At 39.8% G+C, this 24988-nt stretch overlaps 2 protein-coding genes across 2 annotated transcripts; one reads left to right on the top strand and one right to left on the bottom strand.

Moving 5' to 3' along the window:
* Nucleotides 1-4896: 4896 nt before the first annotated feature.
* On the top strand, nucleotides 4897-5693 carry LOC149751083 (uncharacterized). Its single transcript, XM_089927915.1, has 2 exons — nucleotides 4897-5406; nucleotides 5481-5693. Exons 1-2 carry the CDS (start codon nucleotides 4897-4899, stop codon nucleotides 5691-5693), a joined length of 723 nt encoding a protein of 240 aa, XP_089784041.1.
* Nucleotides 5694-17306: 11613 nt separating this feature from the next.
* LOC103707217 (pentatricopeptide repeat-containing protein At3g51320-like) lies at nucleotides 17307-20861 on the bottom strand. The gene is made up of 2 exons (XM_008791620.6): nucleotides 19687-20861; nucleotides 17307-19098 (listed from the first exon to the last, which is right to left on the bottom strand). The coding sequence occupies exons 1-2, from the start codon at nucleotides 20783-20785 to the stop codon at nucleotides 18455-18457; spliced, it is 1743 nt and encodes a 580-aa protein (XP_008789842.6). The 5' UTR covers nucleotides 20786-20861; the 3' UTR covers nucleotides 17307-18454.
* Between the last annotated feature and the right edge of the window lie 4127 nt (nucleotides 20862-24988).

Genomic DNA, 24988 nt, shown 5'->3' with positions numbered 1-24988 from the left:
TAGGGACGGCACAAGAGGGAGGCTAGTGGTAGTACCTCGTGCCCCTTCCCAACTCCACCGGATAGGGAGCAAATAGAGTATAGAGCATAAGAAAGTAAAAATGAAAGACAAAGTAAATGAAAGTATATAAGAAGAATCAAGTCTTTTTTATCACTTGAAAACATAATTTAAGGATGAAATCAATGCAAGATAATATTTAAATAGGAGGAGTTTATTTGAAAAGAATTGATTTTGATCCTTGACATGCTTGTTCTTATTATTTTAATGTATGACTTAACACTTAATATAGTGTGCATATGGTATGATGTTTTGAATTATGGGTTCTCAATATTTTGTAATGCTCCATGCTTAGATAATTTAATTGAATGTTTGAAATACTGCATAAATTTTTGGATATTATTGAAAAGAAATTTCAGATTTGTCGTTCACAATCATCTTTAAAATCTGAAAGTTAAATAAATTTGTAAAAAGGAGAAGAGAAAGATATCTCTATTTAGGCAGAATGAATTAATCTTGATCTATCCTTCTACTTGCCTAACTTTGATACATAATATCCTAATACTTGTTAAAATATCCTCCATTTTGTATCAAAACTCAAAATTAAATACAAAGATTCTGAAAGTGCTCTAATGTTATTGAAATATGCGTTTTCAATCTTAATGATTTAAGATGAGCTATAATGTGGATGATACATATCTCAAATTATGATTTTGAAAGCCTCAATTGAAAATCCTATGTAATTCAGAATCTGATTTTGTATACAAGCTTAGACTCAATATGATTTCTAAATAAAATCTTAATGTAAGAAAAACAGAATTAATTCTGATGCCTTTGGTTGATTGCTCCGATACGCATCCGAAACATATCATTTCTTATCTTCAAAGTGTACTAATATTGGTCCAAATGATGTGTCTTTCGATGATCTTGATTGCAAACAAAAATTTCTAAATATATGATCTTATTTTGATATTAAAAAGATTTATTGTGCTTCATGTATCCATTGCAGAAAAACTATAATTAAGAAATTGAGTTCTATAAATAGATATACTTCAATGATCATCTATATGTTTTTCTCTCCTACATTATTAAAGACTTCCATCAATAGAGTGAATGATCTTAAAACTAGAAATATTTCAGTTCACTCAAATGACTCTAAAAGAAAGAAAATGTAAATGCTTTTGAAAGAAATTGAGCTTCAAATGAATCATTTTCTGATTAATATTTCTATACATTTTCTCTAAGATTAAGAGAAAGCATAACTTGTTCGTAAAGGATTAGAAAGAGTAATTACTACAAATTTTGGAATAATACTAGATTACTCTACATTCTCGATATTACAGAATTTCAGTGTTATTCACGTTTATCACTAAAATCTGAAATTCAACAATTTAAAATGATTAAAGAAGAATGCATCTTTTGAGGGGGAGCTTTAGATATTCAGTATCCTATCCCAAAGACACTTTATTTTGATGCATACTTTGAATTTTATGGATTGATTTTGATGAACCTCCTTACATTGCAAGACATGCTTTAATTTCCTTGAGATGAGTTCTATAAAGGTTGTCTTATCTCAAACCTTGAGTCTTATGAAAATAAGCTGAAATATATTTTTGAGATTGACAATCTTATTGAACATTATCTTAGGATTCTAAACTCTTAAATGGAATGATCAATTGAGGGGGAGAAAGAAAATTTCAGAAGGAAAGGTCTTATGGAACTTCATCGCATAAATCTATAACTAAAGGAGAGAGAAAGAACACTAAATGAAAAGTGATTCTAATACTCTCCAATATGTATCATCTGAAATTTAAATCTGAAAATCTGTATGATACACCTTGAGGCGTGTTATTTGGTTAGTATATCTCATGCATCACTCTTGAACCAAATTGCAAATCTTAAGAGCCTCTAATTTAATGAAAAAGGGGGAAAATAATGTGTTAAATTTTCTTGAGTATCTCTTAGAAAATCTATTTTTGGAACTTCACTAATGAGCTCTAATTGGCTTGCTTTTTGGAACTTCAATTTTGTGCAAATTCATTATTTTATGTATCAAATTGTGCTTATTTTCTAAAGAAATAAAAGAAAGTCTTTAAAAGAGCTCTAAGATGTATCAAAAATTGCATGAATGTATATTTTGATATTTGTGCCCCAATGCTCCTATTATCATAAAAGAACTTTGAAGTCATTAAGAAAATTAATTAAATTGCTCTCATGGTTGATAAAATACTTAATAGATTGGGCAAAAGGTCTTAAACGAACAAGCTTTCATACTCAGTGAAGAGAGGTTAGATTTCCACTCATGTTTTTCCTTGAATATCATTTGTAGTACTTCTTGAATTAACCTAAGGAAGATTCCACCTACACTTGATTAGAAAACTATCTGTGGTATCAAATTAGAAAACCTCTTGAATTCACACTCGATGTGTTCTGCTCTGATCTTTGTGCTTAATGTTTCACTATCTTTTTGATGTTGTCAAAAAGGGGGAGAAATATCTAAGTATATGCTATATATACTCATAATGCTTTATTACTTTGAATTGAATACAAATCAGCTTAAAATTTAAATATGTTAATTGTGTTAAGCTGATTAAATCTAAAGCATTATCATGAAGTATGTTTTTACATATATATGTTTTCTACTTCATGCAACTTAGCTATGTATTACTTCTAGAAATCAATATCTTTTATATTGCATATACTCCAAGTTTTGTCATCATCAAAAAGGGGGAGATTGATGACCCAAAGATTGATTCATAGATTGATTTTGATGATCACAAAATCTTAAAGTATAGATACTAATGTTTATGTTGCAAGGAGAAAGATATTTATTTTGCAAGGAACATAGCAAGTTGGGAGAACACAAGAAGGCCTCCAAAGCTCTCAAGTTGGAAGAAAGCTACAATTTATTGGCCCAAGCTTAAAGTTCAAAGGATTCAAATTGGAGGAGTAAAATCAAAGAAAAAAATTCAAAAGAATAGTCTTCGAGTCGACTCCTGAGGAATTCGAGTCGACTCCAATGTTTACCGAGTCGACTCCGGGGAAGTATGAGTCGACTCCTAGGAGTCACAGGCAGAAAAGTCAGAGAGCAGTTTTCGGGTCTGAGATTCGAGTCGACTCCAGTGGAACGCGAGTCGACTCCGATGGTTGGTAGGTCGACTCCAAAGAAAGCAAGAGTCGACTCTCAGCGGAACACAAGGAAAAAGTCAGAGAGCATTTTTGGGACTCTGAGATTCGAGTCGACTCCCGCATTGCACGAGTCGACTCCGAGACTCCGCGACCATCAACAGACAGAAAACCAAGTTACTGCCTCTGAGATTCGAGTCGACTCCCAGACAGCTCGAGTCGACTCCAAGGCAGCGCTACACCAAGATGGCAGAAGGCTGTGTTTCGCAAACTGAGAGCCGAGTCGACTCCAAGGAAGTTCGAGTCGACTCCAAGACTGGACGAGCCAAAAGACAGAGGATCGGGAGTTCGGGCTCTGAGATTCGAGTCGACTCCCAGGACAGTCGAGTCGACTCGAGAGGACAAAATTCAAAATTGGATCCACGGACTTCAGTGGATGAGCCGACTCCGAAATTGCCAGGTTAGCTCCAGAAGTTGGCGAGTCGACTCCAGGTTAAGCCGAGTCGACTCCCAGTCAAGGCATGCACTTTAATTCAAATTTGGAACAGTGGCCGAGTCGTCTCCAGTAAAGCACGAGCCGACTCCTGCAACAGGCGAGTCGACTCCTGATCGCGCGAGTCGACTCCGATCCCAACGGTAATATTGTCAGGAAGTGCAGACTGTGTCCAACGGCTCTATTTTTGTCTCTAACGGCTATATTCTTGTTTCCACGCCATCTAAAGCTATAAAAACAAGAAGAGAGCTAGGGGAGAAATCATGGAAGTGGGAGAGATCATCTAGGAAAGAGATCTCAAAGAGATTACAAAGGAAATCTCCCACAAGCACAAAAGGGCCATCCAAAACGAAATAGAGAGAAGAAGAGCATCCAAGTGAATCCGAAAGCTTCCTCTCCATCCGTGTGCTGCCTCGGGGATCCTCTACTTCATGCCAAATCAGAGGAGGATCAAGTAAAGAAGAAGCCGAGCTCCTCCATCTTCAAAACTCGTTTGAGGGCTTCTCTTTACTCTATTTGTTTATATTGTCATATCTGCTTGTTTAAGAAGCTTTGATTTGTTTTTATTCTTTGTTTTAATATCTTGTAACTTGATTCAATCAAGGGATTGAATCAAGGGGTTAAAGGTTTGTTGGTGAGCCAAAGGGAAAACCAACGGTGTAAGGTTTGTTGGTGAGCCAAAGGGAAAACCAACGGGATTAAGGTTTGTTGGTGAGCCAAAGAAAAAACCAACGGGGTTTAGGTTTGTTGGTGAGCCGAGGGTAAAACCAACGTGTAAGGGTTTGATTGTGAGCCCGGGAAAACAATCGGGGTTGGTTCTAGTCGGTGAGCCTGGGAAAACCGACCGAGTTCGTTGTGCGCTCGTAAAACAACAAGTTGGGTTGTGAGCTTGTAAAACAACCGGCTGTAATCGGTAGGATTATAGTGAAATTCCCAAGAGGTCTTGGGGAGTGGATGTAGGTGCTGGGGTGCACCGAACCACTATATGTCCTTTGTGTTTGTAATGCCTCTAGTTATTGTCTAACTAACACACTTACTTACTTAGATAAATTGCTTGCTTAATTCTTATCCGCACATCCTTTAGTTGCAAGCATATTTAATCAAGTCGAAGTCTATACATCAAACCCTTGCTAAGTTTAACTTTCACTGTGCATCTATACAACTTAGCATAGTTAATCATAAAGTTTTAGAAGTAGCATAAAAGTTTTAAAAGACCCAATTCACCCCCCTCTTGGGTTGTATCTACTGGGCAACAATTTTTCTTTCTCCCACCTACTTCCATGGCGGACACTAGCGACTTAGACCTCTCCGGTGAACCCCAACCAGCATCTATCCTTACAGAATTGACCACCAGAATGACCGAAGCTTTGACCAAAACTTCGTTCCTGACCCCGACCACTGATACTTCTGCTGCTCTGATTGGCATTAAGTTGGACGGCACCAACTATGCTCTTTGGTCCCAAGTTGTTGAGATGTACATCTCTGGCAAAGACAAGTTGGGATATATTAACGGCGATTTTCCCCAGCCTCCTCAGACGGATCCATCCTTTCAAAAATGGCGCACGGACAATGCCATTGTCAAGGGATGGCTGATCAACTCCATGGACCCCTCGCTGATCGGTAACTTCATTCATTTTCCTACTACGAAACTGGTGTGGGATTCCATTACTCCTACCTACTTTGACGGCAGTGATACGTCTCGAGTATATGACCTCCGGCAGCATGTGACCCGTCTGAAACAAGCAGGTGGTTCCCTTGAAAGTACTACAATCATCTTCAAGGACTATGGCGTGAGATCGATTTTCGTCACCCAAACCCGATAGAGTGCACTGCTGATATTCAGCAATATAACAACCTACTTCAGGAAGACCGCGTGTATGTCTTCTTGGATGGCCTCGACGACCGGCTTGACAAAATTCGAGGTGATGTCCTACAGATGCGACCGTTTCCAATTGTTGAACAGGCGTATGCTCATGTTCACTGGGAAGCTATCCGGCAGGCAGTCCTGATTCCTAGTGGCATTGATGATACTCCGAGAGCTGTTCTGGCCTTGAAAGGCCTCAAGCCGGGACAGTGAACTCTGTCGTCTATCCGGTCTCTTTCTCTGGGCAGTGGGAAGTCCGGTATGTCCTCCAAGCCGCGAGCCTCCTCCGATGGAACTAAGTGTTCACATTGTGTTAATCTGAAACATACCTGTGAAAATTGCTTCAAACTACACGGGTATCCCGACTGGTGGAATGAACTTCAGGCCTGGAAATGTCGTGATGCTGCCGGAACTGATGGAGGGACGCGTAAGGCTGCAATGGCTGCAGCAGAGCCGCATCTTTCCCTCACACCCCTTGTCAAGACTTCCCAGGGAGTTTTGTCAGTCACAGATCTGGGTAAATATGGTAATGCCCTCTTTAGTTTTCATCGAGATACCTATAGCAGTGCTTGGATACTTGATTTTGGGGCCACCGACCACATGACATTTGATGCCGTAGATTTCTCACAGACTTCCCCACCACGGCGCACTAGTATTGCAAATGCCAATGGGTTATTTCTCTTGTCACAGGGGCTAGCACTGTGACGTTGTCACCTGCTTTGCTATTATCTAACACTCTGCTTGTTCCCTCTCTTTCCCATAAATTTCTATCTGTCAGCCAAGTTACCACAGACCTGAACTGTGTTGTACTTATTTATCCTACCTTTTGTCATCTTCGGGATATTCTCACCAAGGAGATCATTGGGCGTGGTACTAAGAGAGGAGGGGGGGGGGGCTATATTACATGGATGATTTCAGTGTGGGCCGAGCACATCACATGCATCATCCGATTGGCATCAAAGATCGACAGCTTTGGCTTTTGCATCATCAATTAGGGCATCCGTCATTTGGTTATATGAAGCATCTGTTTTCCTGTTTATTTTCACATGTGTCGAATTTTGACTTCAAATGTGATACTTGCATTTTGGCCAAAAGTTATAGAGTTACCTATTTTTTGAGTATGAATAAAAGTGATGTTCCCTTTGCTTTAATTCACTCAGATGTGTGGGGTCCTTTCCCAATTTCTACTTTATCTGGTATCCGCTGGTTTGTGATATTTGTAGATGATTGTACTCGCATGACTTGGCTCTACTTGCTGAAACATAAAGATGAAATACTGAATGTATTTCAGTCCTTCCATGCAATGGTTCAGACTCAATTCTCAGCTAAGATTCAGATTCTCAGATCAAATAATGGTAGTGAATATGTGAATCAGCGGTTCCATGATTATTTCCAACATCATGGACTTATTCATGAAACCTCATGCATACAGACTCCTTAGCAAAATGGTGTTGCTAAGAGAAAAAACCGCCATATCCTTGAAACTGCCCGGGCTTTGTTCCTTGGAGCTCATGTGCCCAACCAACATTGGGTTGATGCCATTGCCACGGCTGTGCATCTCCTCAACCGGATGCCATCCAAAGTCTTAAATTTTAAGACTCCACTACAGGCTCTTTCGACTTATGTTTCCTTGCCTATGGTGTTGATGATTTCTCCTCGGATCTTTGGATGTGTCGCATTTGTACATCTCCATAAGAACCAGCGCACGAAGCTTGATCCGTGTGCTATCCGATGTCTCTTCTTGGGGTATGCCTTACATCAAAAAGGATACCGATGCTATGATCCGGCCACGAAACGCACATATGTGACTATGGATGTCACTTTTTTGGAATCCGACACTTTTTTCTCTCCTTCATTATCCAATTTTCCTCTTCATGGGGAGACACAAGATGAAGAGCTGAATTGGTTAAGATTTGATTGGTCGGGGTTTAATGACACCAAAATTCTGGTCAATGAAGAACCTAATACAGGGCCGGATGTGTCTTTAGAAGTTGATATAGTTCCAAGAATGGTATCCACACCACCTAAAGCTGAAATAGAACCCCCTCACTCCTCAGTACCTGAAGATCCATCTCCTGAGAATATCCCTGAGGTAAGCTCTCCTATTACACCTCAAAATTCTAACAATATGGATACCCCTGTTGGTTATATTTTACCTTTCAGGCATAATCGTGGCAAACCACCAAATAGATTTTCTCCGGACATTGAGGAACGAAGGTCAAAGTATCCAATTGCCAACTATGTGTCCACAAAAAGGCTTTCCGAACCTCTTAAAACATTTATGCATGAACTTTCCTCATGCCATGTTCCCACAGGTGTTCATGAAGCCCTGACAGACCCTAAGTGGACTTAAGCTATGAAGGAAGAAATGGAGGCATTGCTGAAAAATGAAACATGGACTCTTGTTCCCTTACCCAAAAGGACAAAAGACAGTGGGGTGTAAATGGGTGTTCTCCATTAAACACAAAGCAGATGGATCGATCGAAAGATACAAATCAAGACTTGTAGCAAAGGGCTATACTCAGACATATGGCGTAGACTATCAAGAAACCTTCTCACCAGTGGCCAAGTTGAATACAGTTAGAGTTTTGTTATCTCTCGCAGCCAATCTCGATTGGCCACTGCACCAATTTGATGCAAAGAATGCCTTCCTCCATGGTGATCTTGAGGAGGAAGTCTACATGGATATTCCACCGAGCTACACGGCAGCTTCCGAGACTGAGGTTTTGTGCAAATTACAGCGAACACTGTATAGATTAAAGCAATCACCTCGAGCATGGTTCGGTTGATTCAGCTTAGCAATGAAGAAATATGGATTCCAACAAAGCAGCTCAGACCATACACTATTCCTAAAGCATCAACTGGGCAAGGTAACGGCTTTGATAGTCTGTGTAGATGACATGATTATTATAGGGGATGATCCAGAAGAAATATCAAGAGTCCAAGAGCAATTGGCAACTGAATTCGAGATGAAGAATTTGGGAAGACTTAAATATTTTTTGGAAATTGAAGTTGCTAGATCAAAGCAAGGTATATTTCTTTTCCAATGAAAATATATTCTAGATTTACTATCAGAGGTGGGACTACTGGAGTGTAAGCCTGCACACACCAATTGTCCAAAACCACAAACTTGGAGAATACCCAGATCAAGTGCCAACAGACAAAGAGAGGTCCCAGAGATTGGATGGGAAGCTCATTTATCTCTCACATACTCGCCTAAATATTGCTTATGCTGTGAGCGTAGTAAGTCAATTCATGCATCATCCGAGTGATGATCACATGGATGCAGTGATCCAAATTCTTCGATACTTAAAGTCCTCTCCTAGAAAAGGGCTTTTGTTTTCAAAGAATAATCATCTAAGGGTTAAGGGCTATACAGACACAAATTGGGCAAGAAATATCTCGAACAGGAAGTCCACCTTGGGGTACTTCACATTTGTTGGCCGGAACCTTGTTACATGGAGAAGTAAGAAGCAAAAGGTGGTGGCATTGTGAAGTGTTGAAGCTGAGTTCCATGGGATGGCTAAGGGTCTTTGTGAGCTTCTCTGGCTTAGAAGACTATTAACAGAAATTGGCTTTACCCCAAGCTGTGAGATGGACCTATTATGTGACAACAAGGCTACTATTGATATTTCTCACAACCCTGTCCAGCATGATCGGACCAAACATGTAGAGGTGGATCGACATTTCATAAAACAAAATTTTGAGACTAAGATAATTTGATTTTCTTTTGTTAAGTCCGAAGACCAGCTGGCATACATACTTACGAAAGCTGTATGCAGTAAGAACTTCTACAACTCACTTGACAAGTTGGGCATCAGAGATCTGTATGACCAACTTGAGGGGAAGTGTCGGCGTGAGTTGGCTTTGGAGAGATTATAGGATGAGCCTTGAATGTAAATCCCTTAGATCAAGGGATCCCTTAATTTAACGGTCAACCTTTATTCTAGCCATGAAATCCGTATAGCCGAGAATAGGTAGCAATTCTTCTATTATATATACATTCCATCTTTGTAAAGAAAAAAGTGAATGAAAATATGTTTTTCCAAAAGTTGTCAATTCCTTCCGATGGCAAGGTATTACTGCCCTTCGGTGCCATCCATCTGGACTGGACCTTGGACGGAACCCCAACACCATCCTGCCTCTCTTGCAAATAATTCCTGTAGGTAATATTGAATTTTGTTAGCATAATTTTAGGGATCATGTAACAACCTGTATTGTCCATAACATTTTTTTTATTAGCATGATTCTATATCAACCTATATTATTTTTTTTTATTAGCATGATCTTGTTAAAGTGATTTTAGGGTCGCATAACAACTTGATATTTTTTATTGTTAGTATAATCCTAAATCAGTCTATATTATTTTACTTGTATTGAGTCTGTCCACAAGTATATATAACTCCTGAGATGTACTGAATATGATGGAATAGAGAAATAAAATCACTTTTTTTCTTTTTTTTTGTTTTTCTCTTCTTTTGTAAATGTTTTAACATGGTATCAGAGCCACCGATCACCTAACTTACTATCATCATCTCTTTCGTTTTTGCTGTGGCCATCGTTACTATGTCTAGAAGCTTTGAAGACCCCATTGCCGATCTATCAATGTCTGTTTCCGGATGAATCAACACCCAAAAATTTTCTAATTTTTGGTGGATCCATAGATTTTCTGATCCTCCGCAGATCTATTTTCTAAAGAATCAATATTGATCTCATTTGTAGATATGCATACCCTCTATTTCTAGTAGATTATTACCCAAAGATCTTTTGTTTTCTATAGATCTACAGCTCCTCTCCACCGCTTTTCTCCTTAGGTTCAGATCTTTAGTCGTCTCTCCTCACTGTTGCTTGGCCCCATTTTCTCCATCTCTGATTTTATTTGCTGCCTTCGGCTTCTTCACCCTCCAGTTCGAAGCCAATTTCTTCTCTTTCATGGTGCCTCCATCTATGAGGATCGTCGACCTTCGGTTGCCTTATCTTTGAGCTCTGTTCTCACTGCAACTATCATTTTATGTGTGTCTTCTCGTTGCCACATCATCAGACAAGTCAATTAGCCACATCGACAGGCATGTCAGTCAGTCATGTCAGTCAGACACATCAGTTTATCATTTCAGTTTCTGAGTTGTTATGTCAACTTCTAATCTGCTACATCAGCTTTTGAGTTGTTATAATAGCTCGAATTCTGTCACATCAGGCTCTATGCTGCCATGTCAACTTTTGATCTACCACCATATCAGTTTCTGAGCTACTATGTCAATCTCTAGTCCATCACATTAGCTTCTAAGTTACTACTCCAGCTCTTTATTTAGTATGTCAGTTTTTCGGTACCTTCGTGATCCAATTTTCAAACTTAAGTTGGTACCTATAGTACCATCTTGAGTTTGAATAGAGATGTTAGCATAATTTTAGAGATACGTAACAACCTGCATCGCCTATAATATTTTTTTTATTAGCTTGATTCTATAACAACCTATATTATTTTTTTTTATTAGCATGATCTTGTTAGAGTAATTTTAGGGATTACATAATAACTTGTATCAGTCGGTAATATTTTTCATTATTAGTGTGATCCTAAATCAGCCTTTATTATTTTTCTTGTATGGATTCTGTACACAAGTATATATTGTAAGAACTAGAGAATGAAAAAGTAAGAAAGGAAAACGCTCTAAGGCACGTTATAACGTCGTTTTCCTTAAACAATATTTGTCCCCACCACTTGTGTGCACAAGGGATCAGCAAATTTATCTCCAAGATACAATGGAGCCTAGAAAAATCTGTTTGTTTGATAACATTTTGTCAGAAAACTCTAAGTGTTTGGCTACAATAGCAAGACTAAAAGAGACAAAATTTGAGAAGGAAATAATGAATTTGTTTTTGTCTTTTTTTTTCTACAATAGAAAGGCCTTTTTTATAGTGTTCTTGGTGTCTCTTCAAATAGTCACAATACTTGTTTGAATAGTCACCACTTTTCAGACCATAGATAAAGTCACCTCCTTTTAGCTTGAAGAGTCACCTCTTTTCAGACAGCCACCATTTGTGTCTGTTCAAAGAGTCATCTTTTTTCACCCTTAACTACCTTTTTAGAGTCATATCTTTTCACCTTCTTTCCTTCAGGAAAAACAACACCCAAAACATACATATATATAGATATATAATTTTGAAAATTTTTCAACATTTATAACTTCTGAGATGTACCGAATATGATGGAACACAGAAATAAAATTACTTTTCTCTCTCGTTTTCTTTTGTCATCCTCTTCTTTTGCAAATATTTTAACAAATTCTGCCCCCAAGAAAAAGAGAAAGAGGTCAATAAGATGGAGCATAATTCAGATCTATAATTCCACAAGCACATAATCTAACATTAAAATTATAGAAGTAAATGAGAGGGGGTAGAGCTCGAGTAACCTTCTAGGGTGTAGAAAGGTAGCAACCAAGCCCTACAAATTGCTAGAAATGAAGTGTGCATTCAACTAGGGAAACCAAGCCCTAGAAATCACTAAAAATCAGAGGCCATAGGAGGAGAGTGGGGAGAGCTCGACTTTTTTGGAGGGTGAGCGTGAGAGAGGGGGAACCAGAGAGCTTTCGCCAAGTGGGGGCTCTCTTCCTTTCTCCAAGAGTGCTCTTTCTATCACCAAGAAACCCTAACCCTAACCACAAATTGGAACTAAGGAAATCTCGATTGCTCGAAAGGACTTTGGAACTCTCCAGAACTCTGAATCCATTCTGCTATAGATGACTAAATGGGTAGCGAGCATGGGCATAAGGACAGAGGAACAGTTTAATCCATTTTAAGTAGGTAAATAGTTTGGGTTATACTTGTATGACCCGACTCGACCTAATTAATTAAATAGTTTAAACTAGTTAAAATGAGTTATGATACTAGAATTCGAACCCAACCCATTTAATAAATAGGTCAACTTGTTTATGACCTGAAGTTATTTAGCCCAAATACAAACATGTTTATTGCAAGCCGGATACGGGTCGAGTTGATTAGTCAGGTCAAAATTTGCCCGTCCTAAGAGCAAGAAAATCTTTCAGGCAAAAAAAGAGCTCCAGATGCATGCAATTGAAACTCTTCTTAGTGTTAGCATTCCTAGATTACAAGTAACTGGGCTCTCCTTTTATTCTTTCAAGACAATCATAAACCAAGGATTAGCTAATCCAAACTTCAATCATATTCTTTGTTAGTAGATATCTTCCCACTCGGAGGAATGTGCACAACTGGATGCTAGAAAGAAGTATGAGATTTGGAGAACGTGAAATGGAAATTCCCAATGCAGATACTCTCTGCAAGTTAAAATTGGTACAACATACTTTCTTCTGCATGTTATGTGTTCTCAATGATTACATAGTCATATCTTTTTGCAGGTTACCATTTGAAGGCTCAGAGGCTCTACAACCCAATAGTAATGATCAAGAGAATGGATGCTAAAGATATCATCTTAAGAAACCTGGTGACTCAAAAGAACACCGCAGTTATGACACAAACCGCAGTGATTCACCGAAAGAAAGAGGTTTATATAGGGAGCTAATCCAGATGGTTTTGATCCATTTACATTCACGAATGGATATTAAAAAGCTGCAAAGTATCCTAAAGTAAAGATCATGATCCACACATTCTCTCTCAAGTCTCAAACAATATACACATGCCAATGGACCTGCTAATTACGTTGCATCCTCATTATGGGCTTCCTATGTTGAGATTATGCATGTGGACAGCAAGAACTGGAGCACATTCTCCAAGCTCACTGAAAACCATAGTGATAGCCAACATGATTGCCTTCACCTATTTTGAGGGGACTCCCTCCATGTCCAACCTCCTAACCTACAAAACATCAAACAACCTAAGTGCGTCAAAAAAACATTCTTGTCATGCTATTACACCAAAAAATTGAACATCATTAGGCAAACTAACTAGTAACTACCAGCACCAAGGTGTCAACAAGGAAGGGCTACTTCCCATGGGTCTTAAACAGAAGACACCTCCTTGGACAGCCCTGGAAATAGAAACTAATCCAAACAGAAGACAAAATTCTTCAAGGAAAAAGAAGCTAATTGTATTACTGGTATTCTGCCAATTACATATAAAAGACTTATGTTTATAGACTAGAACTTATAGACTTATATTAAATCATACTTGAAAATCAAGGGACCTAATTAGAGATTTTTAAACTATAAGGACCATGAAAAAATATTTGTGGAATTTAGAAGATAAAAAATATTATTTATGGTTTATAGATGATAATGTGGCACTCAACAACTGAAAACTTTTGGGCAGAAAATCTTATATCATACGCCACATCATCACCCACATGCTATGTCATCACCTATATACCATATCATCACCAATTGACCATGTAATCATTTATCTAAGCTATTTCTGCCACGTAATCATGGGTTAATGCCAACCTGGATTTTTGGTGAAAAAAGGTGGCTGGAGTCGAAGGGAAGGATGATATTAAAATAGTTGTGAAATAATAGGGGCCAATTTAAGCTCTTTGAAGTTTAGGAACTTATTAAAAAACTGACCTAAACTTAGAGGACTAGAAGCATAATTAACCTCGTTAAAGAAAGATTCAACATCTTTCTAAATTGCCAATTTGTCATGTTTGACATGTTGAGGAAACAATATGCTCCGCACGAAAAGAAGCACTTAAACTATTTGTTATTACATTTCTGCTTAAGATTAATTGTTATAAGCCGCTCCTCCCCGCCCTCAATTGGAAGTCCTGACTGCCAATTAGATCTTAATATCTACACAGAATCAGGGATGGAAGCTCTAGCTGATATAGGATAAATCAAGTTTTTGCGTAATGTTGTCTTATGAGAATTTTATGCCTTTCTCAAACCAAAATCTCACTATGTAAGTAGGTGATATTAAATGTATAGCTGCAGCATGATTGAACATAATGATAACAAATTAATGCACTTTATATCTCTGAGGATTGCATATTGCTATGAAGATTAATATTGAAAATTTTGAGTAGCCCCATTCTTTTGTCAATTGCCAATTTTTTAATCTTTAGTGATGCCCTTTTGTATTTAAGTTGCTAAACCTTAATGAAGTACTTTATGTTTTTGATGACTCAGCTCGATTAGATCATTCAAAGTTTTAGTGGCAATATCCATGTTAATCCCAGAGTATTGAGACCTTCAACTCAAATGATGTGCTTTATGTCATTAAACATCTGAGTATGAAATATACTTTTGTGCAACTTATATGCCTTCTACATTTCTTGATATGGAAGAAATTTAGGAATGATTTTTTGACTTTCTGGTAGGATTTAAGAGTTTCTCATCATTTAGATGAAGGTTTTTCATCTTTTGCTGGTGTATATCTATTTTGGTCTTGCGCTAAGAAGGTCAACCATCCAAGTTAATTCTTTCATAGGCAATTAATGTAAAGATTATATAGAAAACAAGGAGTTTAACATGGTGATTACAAATAATATATGAAGTATCAAGAACAGTAATTTTTTGTGCATTTGGTAAAAGGGTTTGCATGGAAAGCACATTGAAATTGTCAAAGACATATATGTCGGTCTAGTACAAGTATTGGAAGTAATTGCGGCAGGACAAGTTCCACTTCAGCTGGCCTACATCAAGGTTCTAAAGTGAGCTAATACTTTCGTAGAATGGGTAAAATATTGCTAATACTCAAGAAGATGCATGTTTTGATTGAATGGGACAAGTTGGAGGTCTAAATGAGAATAAAAATAGGGTGTATCATGTGTAGAATACCTAAATTACGAAGTATAACCACAAAAAGTGATCATATAGTAGAATAAAAATTGGGTGTATCGCGTGCATGATCTAGGTACTAGTCAAAATTTATAGCCAAGATACATGTAATTGGTTTCATTACATTGGATTTATTATATACGAGATTAAAAAAAGATAGGATGTGTTTTGTTTTATAGCACTATACTTAGAGGATGAACTTGAAAGACAATTAGGCCCTCAATGTGGTAGGTTTCAAAATGTTGAGCAAGTATGGCAGTCCAAGCAAACAAAATGAATGAGCTAGATATTTCAATATTGGGTTCACACTTTCATAAACTAGTTTTTTTTTATTACTATTTTTATGTGAAAAAGGTAGACATTGTCTTCTAGATAACCCCTTAGGTTTGCTCATATGGTTTTTTTTTTAATGAAATGTAGGAGTCTTATTTTTACCGAAAAGCTTTTTTTCCATCTATCTTTTTTGAAAACTCGAATTGAACATAAAGTATTTATCTATTTTTCTATTTACGACACTTTTTCCATCTTCTTTGTGCGAATGAGTTCTTAGTTGATTTGGCTATGATGGTTTTGGCATGCTAAAATGGAATGGCCAGGGGATCCAATAGGGCGAACCGCCGTAGGAGTATTTAGGTCCAATGAGGCATAGCCTGATGGTGGTCCATTCCTGAGCCATAGCCTTTCCTCATGCTCGCGAAGTACTCAAGTCCCACATCAACCAAGCCAGTATGGCCATTACCAAAAAAAACAAGCCAGAATGGCTGCAATCTAATAGAACACGTAGGAATGTGATCAAACGGAGCGTGGATCACCCGGCCCCTCTTCAGTTCCGAATTATTGCTGCAGCTCTTCAGAAGGTTGGTGAAGTTACAGACAAACAGAGAGGAGGAGTTCAGCGTGCTTCATGGTGCAGGAAAAAAATGAGAGCTTTGTCGAGAGGGGAGTGCTGGGTGGCCTTTGAGCATGGAATCATATAGCGCGTCGGTCTTCTTGGCAGGGCTGCTTCCTGGACGAGCGGCGGAGAAAAGCCAGAGGAGGAGGGAGGAGATGTGGGAAGAGATTTGAGGGGAGTGAGAGAGTGAGAGAGAGGGAGTGGAAGGAGGTGTTGGTCTTGGTCTTTTAGAGGAGGAAGAGAGGGTGGAGTAGAAAGGGCATGATGCAGAGAGCATTTTCTTGATTTCTCTTGGGGTGTCAAGCTAAAAGGAGTTAGGGAGCATTTGCTTGGCTACATGCAAATGGATCTTCACTAAATAACAAAAATCTCAATCCAAACCGTTGGATATGATCTACTATTTTTAAACTATTTATATATTAAAAAATTGTTTAATTTAGAGATTCATAGCCTATACATCAGGTGACCAAATATACATACATATATACATACACACATATATGTGTGTGTGTAATTTAATATTATTTAGACTGCTAAATTTTTGATCTTTTGATGCATGTCTTCAGCTCAATAAATTTTTGTATGTAAGTAGTTTAGACATAGTGGATTACATTCAATAAGTCAAATCAAAATTTTATATTGTGATAATTATTTTGCTCCTTGCCCCCACCCCACTTTGTGCCCCTTCCTCTGGTTCATAGTGGACGGCCTTCAGCTCTGCATATGACATGAGAGGGCTTTTATTGGACCTCAGAAAAGTAGATTAGAAGCAACAAGTAGGTGGCTGCTAATATGGCACCAAGATCGAACCATTTTGAATCAACACAGTTTCATACTTGGCATTTAGAGTTTGTCAAGCAAATCATCGCCTTCATTTCCTTTTGATATTGTATTTCCAGCTTAATTTTCATTTTAAGGGGCTTGCTTTGTCTCTTTGTAAGGGAACTTGACATTTCTATGTTCATTTAAGAGACAGAAGGAATGAGCATAATCCAGTTACATAAATATGCTAGAAGCCAAAAAAAATCACCTCTCTCACATGCCATGGGGAAATTGGATAATTCAAGTGGAGATTTGACCAATACACCTTAAAATGCCTCCATGCAGAAGTGACACCTGTGTGCATGCCTCAAAGCTTTATTCAATTTTAAAAGAAATAATTTGTTTAACTGACAATGGAAACCAAAAGAGTGAATAATGAAAACCATTCCATTTCAACTAATCCCAGGTTTAACTCTAATATTTTCTGACAAGCAATAGAAATTCCACAAGCCTATTACTTTTTCTTGAGTTCCCATGATCGAATGCACATATTTAATACATTTATTTTTTCAGATACCAAAGAAGAGTATCCTTTTTTCATCACCCAAGTCCACATGTTTCCCAAACATATATACACACAATGCTAGTTAAGAATAAGCCCTCATATCCACAGGAAGTAGAACACACTCCTCTCCTGTTCTAATTTGCTGAAAAGATAAGGTTCTCGAATTAAAAAGGAAGAAAAGTTTAGGTGATTAAAAGAGTCTATCAGTTCATTTTGCCGAAGCTTCAATCTAACAGAGAAGAAACATGATCTCCAAATCAATCTCAAGTTCACCATTGGCTTAGCACCAGAAGTGCATTTTTGAAATGCCTCCAATTGAGCAATCAAGAGTCAGCAGGAGAAATTCGTGTGATTTGGCAAAAGCACCACGCATGTCTCTTTTCTTTTCTACTCAACTAACAATAAGGAGCTGATGGTCAGAGCCTGATCTTGGCTCATGGTCATCCCAAACTGTTGAACATAACTTGTGTTTACTTTCACATCTATACGGGAGCATTTAGAACCTTTTCTGATGAACAAGTTATAAGATGAATGTCCTATTTTATGCATTTCGCTGCAGTGATCAAGAGAAGCTTTCTGAAGTTGGAGCACACTTTGCTGCAAAGATGGAGCTATCAAGAGTAAATGTTCTTAATTGCTTCCTCAACAGGAAAAATCCTCTCCTCAAACAGTTATTTTCACTGCTTTGACACAATTTCTTCAGCTGAACTTCATATTAATATGGAAAAATCCGATCAATATTTTCAACCGTTCCGAGATAATAAATTGGATAATGATATGAGCTGCTTGACTGAATCCGAAACGAAATCGTTGTTTACAACAAAAACTCTCCCGAATTTTTCTGATAGAAGTATAAGACCACGTGCGCTATGATCAAGCAGACATAAATAAAGAATCTGCTAATTGGATTACTTTATTATGTAAGCATCGGCAAAAATCATGAAAAACCAATGCTTACAAGCTGGGAAGATGGTAATGAAACCAAATGATAAACACTTGTCATTGTAATGTACTACTTCTGACCACTTTCAATCGAATCTACTGTACCACTTGTTAACCTTAACCTTGAAGCCAAGTCATTTATCAGCATATAGATCTCCTCCATCTCTGGTTGTGACCTTTCTTCAACTTTAAAATTGCAAACAATCTCATTTAGATCAACAAGCCTATGACCAGGGATTAATCTCACCCCTCTTTCCTTGAACGTCTGCTTCATTTTATGAACATCTCCCCATTTACCAGCTGCCACATATATGTTACATAGCAAAGCATAGTGAGAAACATTAGAAGGTTCCAACTCTATTAACCGTTCTACCATGCTTTCGCCCAACTCCAAGCCTCCATGAAACCGACACAACCCAAGCAAACCACCCAGCACCCGTGACCCTGTTTCCTCTGGAGTGCTTCTTAACACTTCTACCGCTTCTTGAACAAGGCCAAGACTGCCATAGAGGTTAGCCATGCACCAATAATGAGCAAAATTAGGCATAAGCTTATACAAGCTTGTCATTTCATTGAAGTATTTCTTCCCCTCAGCCAACAGACCAGCACGGGCACAAGCACATAGGACTCCGGCAAAGGTAATTTCATCTGGTAAGATCCTAGTCGGTTCATTCTCTGAGCCATCATTCGTTCCACCATCTTCAGAACCCTCCCCTAGAAGAAAAATAAAATCAAGAAAGTGAATACTAAAGCTCAAACTGAAAATATGAAAAATAATGTTACACAAATGATAAAATAAGGTGTTCAAAGACCAAGTGTGTCATTAAGCATTCTGTTGCAATATCACAACAGCTACTCTCTAGTAAGGCTACACCTAAGTTATTACAGGTAACGTTCACATGGCGCTAAGTTTTCATCAGCTAGTATAATTCCTTGGCAACCAATTGCCAAAACCCCAGATGAAAACAAGTCATTTCCTACCTATATTAAATAACCTATGTTAAACCAACTATGCACAGAAATCATGATTCCTTTCTTTTTTCTAATTATATTCCAATTCATTCGGTTAATGATGCTTAAACATACATAGTAGTCTTGCCTGCATCTATTTATTTGTTTATTTTTTAAGATAGACAAGGAAAATTCTAAGACTAAGAAGCCTGAAGATTAGCTAAACATGTAATTCTTGTGTAAAAGGAATGCTGGAAAAAGTGAATGCCGTGCAATAGTATTAAAGTCACACTCATAAGTGATATATTTCCATGACAAAGGAACCATGCAAGCAAGAAACAAGATGCCCACCTCTTCCAACCATCTTTTGGAACAAAGCTAGCCCATCTTCTGGATTCCCAAAAATGCTATGCCCTGTAACCATCGCATTCCAGCACACCAAATTCCTCATAGACATCCTATCAAACACCCTCCTTGCAATCTCCACCCTCCAGCACTTGCAGTACATATCCACCAGTGCCGTCCCAAATATCAAATTCTCCTCCGCAAAGTTCCTGATATAGTAACCGTGCACAGACCTCCCCTCTTTAAGCAGGCCCAGTCTTCCACATGACGTGACCACACTCACCATCGTATTCACACTCCCCCTCAGCCCCTTCTCCCCCATCTCCCTAAAGATCTCCAACCCGCATTCTGGGCTTTTCCCCTTCAAATACCCATTGATCATAACATTCCAAGACACCACATTTCTCTCCGGCATCATGTCGAACAACTCGCGAGCAGCGTCCAAGTCACCAGCTTCCGCATAGCCATCGACCATGGAATTCCATGAGATCACATCTCGGTGGGGCATCTCGTCGAACAAGACGCGAGCGTATTCCAAAAGGCCGCAGACAGAGTACACGTGGATGAGGGAATTGCGGACATGAAGGACCGCGTCGACGCCGCGCTTGAGGGCCTGAGCGTGGCACTTCTCGCTGGCGTGGAGAGAGGTGGCGCGGCCGCAGGCGGCGAGGAGAGGGGGGAAGGAGAAGGAATTGGGGGCAAAGCCGGTGCGGAGGTTGGCGAAGAAGAATTGGAGGGCGAGGAGGGGCTCGGGGGAGAGGGAGAGGGCTCGGATGACGGTGTTGGCGCAGAAGGGGTCGGGGGCGGGAAGGTGGCGGAAGAGGAGGAGGGTGTGGGGGAGGGGAGCGGCGGCGGCCGAGGCGCGGAGGAGGAGACCAGCGGCGAGGGGGTGACGGAGGAGGCCGGAGGCGACGAGCTGGGCGTGGGCTTGGAGGAGCGCGGGGAGGGAGCGGAGGGAGGGGAGGAGGCGGAGCGAGGGATGGTAGATGGAGAGGCGGCGGAAGGGGGGTGGCGGCTGCGGCGGGGAGAAGGGATTGGGGTTTAGGCGGAGGACGTCGGCGACGGAGACGGCGGCGGAAGTGGGGAGGGGCGGCGGCCGGGCCATTCACCGGGGGGTTTCCGCCGCCATTGATCCTGGCGATTCAGTGGCGCCGTCTTATAACAAAGTTGAGACGTAGGATATCATTCTCTTTTGTAATATTTGTATATGATAGGGGCTTCAATGTCAAAATCTTGTGCTAAACCATCGTCTGCAGACTGCAGTTGTTACCTCTTGAGTTTTTTCCGACATAACCCCCTACTCGATGTAAAAATATATTTACCGTTACGCTACACAAGTTTAAGCCTGATAGGCATATTTTCAGGAACAAACCCCTAGGAGATGTAAATATACGAGGTAAGTCAAACTTAGCTATAGCCTATAGGTCAGCGAACAACTTGTTAGAGCCATTTGTATGTAAATCATAAATATGATGTGGATTTATATGTAGATTTCTTCGCTTTCATGATCCCACAAAAAGTATCACATATCGGCCATGGAGCCGAAGAAGGATCCATGAGTGCTCTATGAAGTTTATCCAGCGAACGAAGTGCTTTTTAGAGGAGGATTAGACATTTTAGGTTCTTGCAATGTGCTTATAGCTATGAAGAAGTTAGCACATTGTATCTATAAGATTGCTAAGGTGGATAGTGACTTGGTGGAGTTTCTTTTTCACCGAGATAAAATCTCACACCAACACCTAAGTGTATAATTATACTGAACAATACACTAACAATTCACCTTATGAAACATTGTTATGTATAGAGGTGTGAATAGCATTTATATCTTGCAAATGAGAAATAATAGACTACAAAGAAACAATGCAACCTAACCGAGCACATGGCAAATGAGAAATAATAGACTACAAAGAAACATATGGCTCTCACATTAGATAGCAAAAGAGTTTGAATCTTTCGTCTTGACTCATGATTAAACACATTGATACATGCTACATGTCGTCTAACATGAAATCCTAGCTGCCTCTAGCTAGATCCCTTTGGGGCTACATATAGGCTCGAAATTGTAGAACATTTTTTGTGTGCTTGTAGTTTGTGTTTTAGCATCAGTTGAGATTGTTGCATGGTAACATGGTAGTACAGTGCTACGCAATTATTGGGCTAGAACAAGCAACAAGTATAGTTCGTAAACTAAAATAAATTTTCGTGTAATTGAAATGGATACCCTCAGCTATTCTTCACTAATTGCAACTCAACTGATTATGACAAGGTTGAGTTAAGTTTGGATTTTTTCTAGAAAAGACACAGTTAGATAGTCTGATATAAATTTGTAATTGTGATTATCAAATACCAAAATAGAACTAGTCGAAGAAAATGAACTTGTATGAGGCAATTATGCTACAATTCTCACATTCTTTTCTTTTATTAAATGTTTTAGATTCTCTTGGTTATTTATTTATCGCTCTCATTTTTCTTCTCTCTCATGGAAATAACAAAAAGACAAGCAAGTCTCATAAACATCTTTTTTGTATGTCCAGTGGTTGCTTGTATCAAATAATGTTCCCTGTTCACATAGGACTAGATGATCTCTACTGCATGCCTCTTCGTGACGAGAACAACACATAAACAAGATCATGTCTAAAAAATTATTATTAAACTCTCAGATGGCTAAACAAAGCATATTAACAAGGCCATACGAGTAGAGGTGATAATGGATCTGGATATTATCTATCTAGATTTATTTTTATATTCAAATCTATCCGGATATGGATAGCAATTTGAATATCCAATTACTGAGATTTGTATTGTATTCATATCCGTCAAAGAAAAACAAATATAAATGTGGATAGACAACTACCTGATCTGTATTGAAATATTTAATTCTATTTGTATGAAAAATAAATGACCATATTAACATACTATTAACTTAATTTATCTTCTAGTTACTAATAGCTTTAATTTTGTATTTATAATCCATATTTATATCTATACTCCTAGTATTCGATTTGCATTTGTATCAATTTAAAATAAATATAGATATAAATTGTTGTATTTGACTAACATCCTATTCGTACGTAGATTCATCAAATAAAATATATATGGACATAGACATATTGATATCCGATATCCGATATGTGTCCAATCCGATTTCAGCCCTATATGCAAGTCTACCCATTTACAACCCGAGGAGAAAGGCTGGAGAAAAAAAAAAGATGTTATGACAGCTTTTCGAGCATATAGACTGATAGGGGGCAGAATGGATCGTCCTGCTCAAGATAGAAGACCACCCCATTCCAGCTAAGCAGACCTCGACGTCAACCAAGCGGGACCTCGATCTCGCTAAGAGCCAGTCTGGTCTCGGACCTCGCCAAAGGCCCAGCCAACCTCGGCCAGATCTCTCCGCTGCTACGACCTGCAGCAACCTCTTCTGGTATTCACAATGACGTCCCAGGCTCGAGCTCGAGGCGCCCTGCTACGTTGATCACAAGCCAAAGAGCTCCCTCGACTGCAGGGATATGCGACGATACGCCTTGGCCCAAGCTCGGGGCGCCCTATACGACGACGCGCCCTGGCCAAGTTCGAGGCGCCCTATGTAACGACGCACCCCGACCTGAGCTCGGGGCGCCTTGCTGAGCAAACCTCAAGATCAAGGAGGCTAAGCCGATCTCAGAACCTGCCAAGCCGACCTCACTGAATATTTGTCGTGGCCCCTATGTCGGCCCGACCTCAACTCCTTGCCAAGTGGGCAGGGCCGACCTTGGCCCCCGTCGAAGATCGAGCCGAGCTCGGCTCCATCGAAGACCGAGCCGACCTCGGCCTCCACCAAAGGCCGAGCTAATCTCGCCTAGTATGCGCCACGGCCATGCCCTATAGCAACCTTATCGCACCATGCTTCGCTTGATGGCCATGTCAAGACACGTTCATAAAAGACTACGCCTTGCCATTCCAGCCATACTTGTTGACAAGGGTCATACCCTGCGGCACCCACCAGCACCATCATGCGCAAGAAGAGCTCAAACCGTGTGCCTCAAGCAAGTCGTGACCGCGCGCCACTTAGCCAGCGCCATCTCCTCCGATGATGAGGACGGGCCATATCTCCGCCACCTGGGCACCTCTGCGGGGACTATAAATAGCCCCATCTGGTAATGCCTAAGGACTTTTTGGTCAACATAAACTCCACGCTAACTTAAGCATCGGAGGGTCCTCACCGGAATCATCGGTAAGGCTTTGTGCAGGTATGCCGGCGTACGAAAAGTGGCATCCTTTCTTTATCTCGACCGGCTGCTCCTGTGACTCCTCCGGCATGGTCACCCTCGGGCCAAATTTGAACCACAATATAGACGTACGATGTGTTGAAATGGAAGGTTTGAGAGATTTTCTTTTTGTTATTTTTTTCCACCATATGATTGGATGGGCCAGGTCCGGATCTAAGCTAGATTGACCCGACCTCAACAAACTGATCCGATTCATTCTAAGCTCAATGACCAAACCGAACCCAATGACTCGGTCCGACCCGAACTGGATGATCCACCGCCTCCCCGTCCGCCACCTTCTCTTCTCCATCAACCTCTTCTTCGCCCTCCGGCCGACGTTCGGCTCCTTCTCGCTCTTCGGCTGGCGTTCAGTTCCATCTCGCTCTCCGACCTATTACAAGAGATGAAGGATGCCCTCTCCATCTATCCAGGATTCTTCTAGATGCCCAGCGATGTCTCGATGCTGCTTTCCTTGCTTTCGAGTTCGTGGCGGGCAGACTCATCGCCGATCTCAGCAGCAGAGATGGTGGCGATGGTCGCCGCCACTTCAAAAGGGGCCCTTTGGTGTCGCCACCGCCATGTCCGCTCTTGGCATGGTCGCAAGAGGAGTGGAGGCAAATGCTGAATCCGGTTGTTTTGGGTATAATAATGCTCCTCCTCCCAGGTCTCCTCCAGTTGGCAAGGCAAACATGAGGCTCAAAACACGAGACTTATTATTTCTTCAGTCCCGCATGCACGAGCTCTTCGAATAATCTCACGTTTTCATGCAATAGAATAAGGTTATTTCCCCTATCTGTACCTAAGATATTGATTACTTGAATCTAGAGCACGATCTAGGTACTCGGAAGGTTCAATGGAAGGAGGCTCTTGTTTTACTCTATCCGCTTCAAACATCTGAGCGTCAAGTAAGCACTTTGGTACAACATGCCATTCTATATATATTAATTTGCACCCCTCTTGTGAATTATACATCCTTGAAAAAGTATCACTCCTTGGACATTGTTTCTTTTCGAGTTTGTAAGCTATTTAATAAAATGAAAGGGTGGATGGATTATGAA

Source organism: Phoenix dactylifera, chromosome 16, assembly GCF_051530095.1.
Source record: "Phoenix dactylifera cultivar Ajwa chromosome 16, Ajwa_hap1_PhDact_Kaust_v1.1, whole genome shotgun sequence".
Taxonomy (NCBI): domain Eukaryota; kingdom Viridiplantae; phylum Streptophyta; class Magnoliopsida; order Arecales; family Arecaceae; genus Phoenix; species Phoenix dactylifera.
The sequence above is the reverse complement of the archived record's forward strand: the minus strand, read 5'-3'. Positions and strand labels throughout refer to the sequence as shown.